The sequence below is a fragment of the Palaemon carinicauda genome, chromosome 20 (genome assembly GCF_036898095.1).
Source record: "Palaemon carinicauda isolate YSFRI2023 chromosome 20, ASM3689809v2, whole genome shotgun sequence".
Classification (NCBI taxonomy): domain Eukaryota; kingdom Metazoa; phylum Arthropoda; class Malacostraca; order Decapoda; family Palaemonidae; genus Palaemon; species Palaemon carinicauda.
The window spans coordinates 111200384-111205383 of NC_090744.1; the positions used below are offsets into that span (position 1 = coordinate 111200384).

At 40.0% G+C, this 5000-nt stretch overlaps 1 protein-coding gene across 1 annotated transcript in view; it reads left to right on the top strand.

Moving 5' to 3' along the window:
• The first annotated feature begins 1457 nt into the window (after nucleotides 1-1457).
• Nucleotides 1458-5000, top strand: part of LOC137660065 (uncharacterized) — a 7640-nt gene continuing 4097 nt past the window's right edge. The window contains exon 1 of the mRNA XM_068394788.1: nucleotides 1458-1552. Within this exon, the coding sequence (XP_068250889.1) occupies nucleotides 1458-1552 (95 nt within the window). The remainder of the gene's footprint in view (nucleotides 1553-5000) is intronic.

Genomic DNA, 5000 nt, shown 5'->3' on the forward strand with positions numbered 1-5000 from the left:
TTAATATGTTCGCTGCGTTAAAACTGGTACCACACTTTTCCGAGGAGGAGGTTAATGAGTTTTTTGTGTCATTTGAAAAAATTGCTAAGAAGCTTGCCTGGCCAAAGGATATGTGGACAACATTAGTTCAGTGTCGTTTGGTGGGTAAAGCTCAAAGGGTCTATAATAATCTTAGTGACGATCTCTCCGCGGATTACGACACCGTAAAAAGTATTGTGCTGAAAGCGTATGATTTGGTGCCTGAAGCATACAGGCAGAAGTTTCGTAATCTGCGGAAGGATCTTGACGTTACTTATGTTGAGTTTGCTCGAAAGAAAGTTCAGTTTCTCGATGACTGGTTGAAATCCAAAGAAGTAGACAATTTTGTTAAACTGAAAGAGCTGCTTCTGGCAGAGGAATTTAAGAGGAACGTGAGTCGTGACTTGCGAATTCATTTGGAAGAGTTGAAACTAGACTCCATTCAGGAAATAGCAATTGCTTCCGACGAGTATGCACTTACTCATCGGGAGGAACCCCTTAGGTAAAGAATTAATCAGGATAGGTTCTTCCCCCATGAATATAATACACATAGTAATAATCGTCAGTCTTCTAAAGGAACATCAAGGTCAAATAAAGACGGGTCAGAAAAACTTTCTAATGAAGACAGAGGTGTAAGCGACTCTCGTAGTTTCGTAAACAGTAGTAGGTCGGTTAATGGTGGTGGTAGTAGTGGTAGAAATTTTGGTAGTAGTAGTAGTGTGAAGTGTTATTGGTGCCACAAGACGGGGCACGTAAAGGCTAATTGTTACGGTTGGAAAAACTTTAAGGAGAGAAGGTCTAATCCAGTAAACATTGTTGTAGCTGAAAAAACGACAAACGTAAACCAAAGTATGGAACAGGAAAAGTGACTAAAATTTAAGAGGTACATTTCTGACGGATCTGTGTTTGTTGGTAACAATAAAAGAACAAAGGTTTGTTTAAAAGTATTACGGGACTCTGGAGCAGCACAGTCTCTCATATTAAAAACTGCTGTTCCAAAGGATTTTGTATTTTCTAATAATGAATTTGTGGTGTTGGGTGGTTTCCCGAACTCTATTACGTCTTGTCCTTTAGAGAAGTTTAATATTCACACCAAGTATTTTAAAGGGACTGCTAAGCTGGCTGTGGTAGACAGTTTGCCAGTTCCCGGAATTCACCTTCTTTTAGGGAATGATTTGGCTGAAGGTGAAGGTGCAATTGATAATATATGTCCAATTTTGACTCTCCTGAATGTGACTTGTGAAGGCGATGAGATTGAAACTAATTTTTATAAGCCTGTCTCTGTAGTAACCCGATCTAGAGCTCGGGAGATGGATCTCGAGGATGTTGACTTAGATTTATATCAAGTAGACAGACAAATGACTGACATGAGGACTGGATGTAGTAATAAGAAAATCGTTAATTTGGATGACGTAAACTGGGACGCTAAGGCGTTCAAAATGGCACAGAGTAAAGAGTTTTCTAAAGTAGAACTCGGCAATCCCGAGGATTTGGTGAAACCAGTATTCGTAAAAGAGAAAGGTTTGCTCTACAGGTTGAGTAGGTCGGCTAATGCACCTGCCCATCAGGTAGAGTCGTGCAGACAATTGGTTGTCCCGGAAAGGTACCGAAATAAATTGATGTATTTAGCACATGAAAATGATTTGTCGGGACATTTTGGTGTTAGGAAAACCTTTCAAAAGGTTGCTGAACATTTCTTTTGGCCTGGGATGCGTAAGGACATTAAGAGACACGTATTATCTTGTGATGTGTGCCAGTTGGTGGGGAAACCTAACCAGAAAATACCCAAGGCTCCTTTAATTCCTATACCCTCCGTGGGCGAACCCTTTCGGGAAGTGATAATTGACATAGTGGGTCCCCTGCCACGGACGCGCGGTGGGAATGAATATATATTGTCTATGGTTGATAGAATGTCTCGCTTCCCTGAGGCTATCCCATTGAGGAGTATACGGTCCGAGAAGGTGGTTGAAGTGTTGGTTGGTTTCTTTACCCGATTTGGTTTTCCTAAGGTAATTCAGAGTGACTGTGGCACTAATTTCACGAGTAGGTATTTTGAAAAGAAAATGAATGAGTTTGGTATTAAACACGTGAAGTCTGCACCGTATCACCCGGAAAGCCAAGGCCAGGTGGAAAGGTTCCACCAAACCTTGAAGTCTGTGCTAAAAAAATTTTGTTTTGAGACTGGGAATGATTGGGATAAGGAATTACCTTATGCATTGTTTGCAATACGATCGATCCCCAATGAGTCAATGGGTCTCTCTCCTTTCCAGCTTATTTTTGGTCACTGTGTTCGAGGCCCTTTGGATGTAGTGAGAGAACACTGGGAAGGAGAGACTCCCGAAGTTAATGTATTGGATTATTTTTCAAATTTGCAGGAGAAATTGCTTAGAGCACGGTCATTTGCTCAGGAACATTTGGCGAAAGCCCAGGCCTCGATGAAATCTAAGTATGACGTTAAAACACGAGATAGGGTTTTTAATGTAGGTGACAAGGTGTTGGTTTTACTTCCTATGCCTGGCAATCCCCTGAAAGCGGAATTCTCAGGTCCGTGGAAGGTTCTGAAGAAAATTAACAATGTAAATTACCTGATTGAAACTCCTGATAGGAGAAGAAAAACCCGTATTTGCCATGTTAATATGATAAAATCTTTTATTGACAGGTCTGTAGAAGAATCTGTAGTACCTATTTCTGTAGTTAATGTAGAAAATGAACAGTTCATGGGCGATAAATTTGCTGTTAGCCCAAGTGGTTTGGAAAATAATTCTGATGTTTTAAATAATCTGAATACTAAATTTCGGCACTTAGATGCAGAAAAAGCTGCACCTCTAATTAATTTAATTAATGAATACAAAGATCTCTTTCAGGATGCACCTGGTAGGACTCATATTTTGCAACACGACGTTGATGTTGGGGATGCTCAGCCTATTAAGCAATGTCCATATAGACTGAACCCCCTCAAGAGAGAAATAGTCAGTAAGGAAGTTAAATACATGCTTGACCATAACCTCATTAAACCGAGCTGCAGTCCTTGGAGCTCCCCGGTAGTTTTGGTTAGGAAGGAGGATGGTCAGCCTAGGATGTGTTTTGACTACCGTAAGGTCAACTCTGTAACAAAAACGGACTCGTTCCCCTTGCCCAGGGTGGAAGACTGTATAGATAGAGTGGGATCTGCTCGTTATATAAGTAAATTTGACTTGTTAAAAGGATATTGGCAGGTCGGTCTTACACCCCGGGCAAGGAAAATATCAGCCTTTGTGACGGGTGACGGCCTCTATGAATGCGAGGTGATGCCATTTGGCATGAAGAATGCCGCCGCTACCTTCCAGAGGCTGATGAACTTTATTACATGTGAACTGGAGGGTTGTGTGGTATATATTGACGACCTTGTGATTTACAGTGATGATTGGAAAACTCATCTTAAGAGGATAAGAGCGCTGTTCGAGGTGCTGAGGAAGGCTGGTCTGGTGATAAATTTAAAGAAGAGTGATTTTGCTCAAGCAAAAGTGGTTTATTTAGGACATGAAATTGGCTTGGGTAAGATCGCTCCTAAGAGAGCGAATGTTGAGGCAGTTACAGCCTTCCCAGCTCCTCGAAACAAGAGAGGTATTCGTAGATTTTTGGGTCTAGTTGGTTATTATAGGAAGTTTATCAAGAATTTTTCTGACCTTGCTAATCCCTTAACAAATTTGTTAAAGAAAGATGTAAAATTTATGTGGAATAACGAGTGTCAGGATGCATTTGAAAAATTGAAAGGTACTTTAATAACCTATCCTTTGTTACGTTCTCCCGATTTTTCCTTGCCTTTTTGTTTGGCTACAGATGCCAGTGACACAGGTTTAGGTGCTGTCTTGTTGCAGGAGGGTGCAAATGGCACCTCGCATCCAGTCGCCTACTTTTCCAAGAAGTTGTTACCGGCAGAGAGACGTTACTCAACAATTGAGAAAGAGGCTTTATGCTTGGTGAAAGCCATCATACATTTTGAAGTGTATTTATCTTCCTCAGCATGTCCAATAAAGGTCTTTACAGATCATAATCCCTTAATTTTTATTAATAAATTTAAAGATAAAAATCAGCGTATTTTGCGCTGGAGTCTTTTACTCCAAGAATATAACCTTTTTATTTGTCACGTGGCTGGAAAAGACAACGTAGTCCCTGATGTTCTTTCCAGGACATTCGGTAATGAAAATGATGAGGTGGCAATCCAAGAGTAGTTTTGTAAGGGTAAAGACTCTGCATCAATCACATTTGAGCAATTTTTTTTTATTTGTTGTTTTCTTGTCCGGTGTTGGGAAGATTTCTTAATATATATTTGAGTTTGACATTATCTATATATAATCTTTGAGTGGATATTAATGTTTAAGAATAGTGGTTTTGGTTTATGAAATATTTGTTTTTGATATTTGCATTTACTTTTGTGCACAATGCTTATGTATTTGCTTGCATTACAAATTAATAGTTTAATATTGGCTAGGAGTTACCTTTTAAAAAAAAAAATAATAAATTATTTTTTTTCCTTGTCCCGGGGAGCTGTAATCCATAATTACTTTAAATATTTTGTTCGTGGTTTTTGCCATTTGTTTTAATTAAAGTCACGAAAAGTTCTCTTGGAACATTCTTTTATCCCCGGTCAAGGTTTTGTTTGTGTTTATTTGTATAGTGTTTATTCACCGTATTCCTTTTTTGCTTTTCATGTTTTGTGGAGCGGACTGCCCGTCTTCAGTGATTAGCTTGTTGAACTGCCGCATTACGTTGTTATGCTTTCGCTCTCTCTCCGTTTACTTGGAGTGCGTTTTTGGGCAGCGGGGCAGAGAGTGTCGGCTCCCCAACAGAGGAGGTCTTACTGCATTTTTCACGGCTTGATAATCGGAAGATATTTGTTCCTGATCCTGCAGCTACCATTTAATTGGAGAGGCTCCTGCTAATGGATTTTAGCCTTCTAAGCATTGCTATTGCTTGTGTGCTGCTGCCTGCCACTGCTGCTG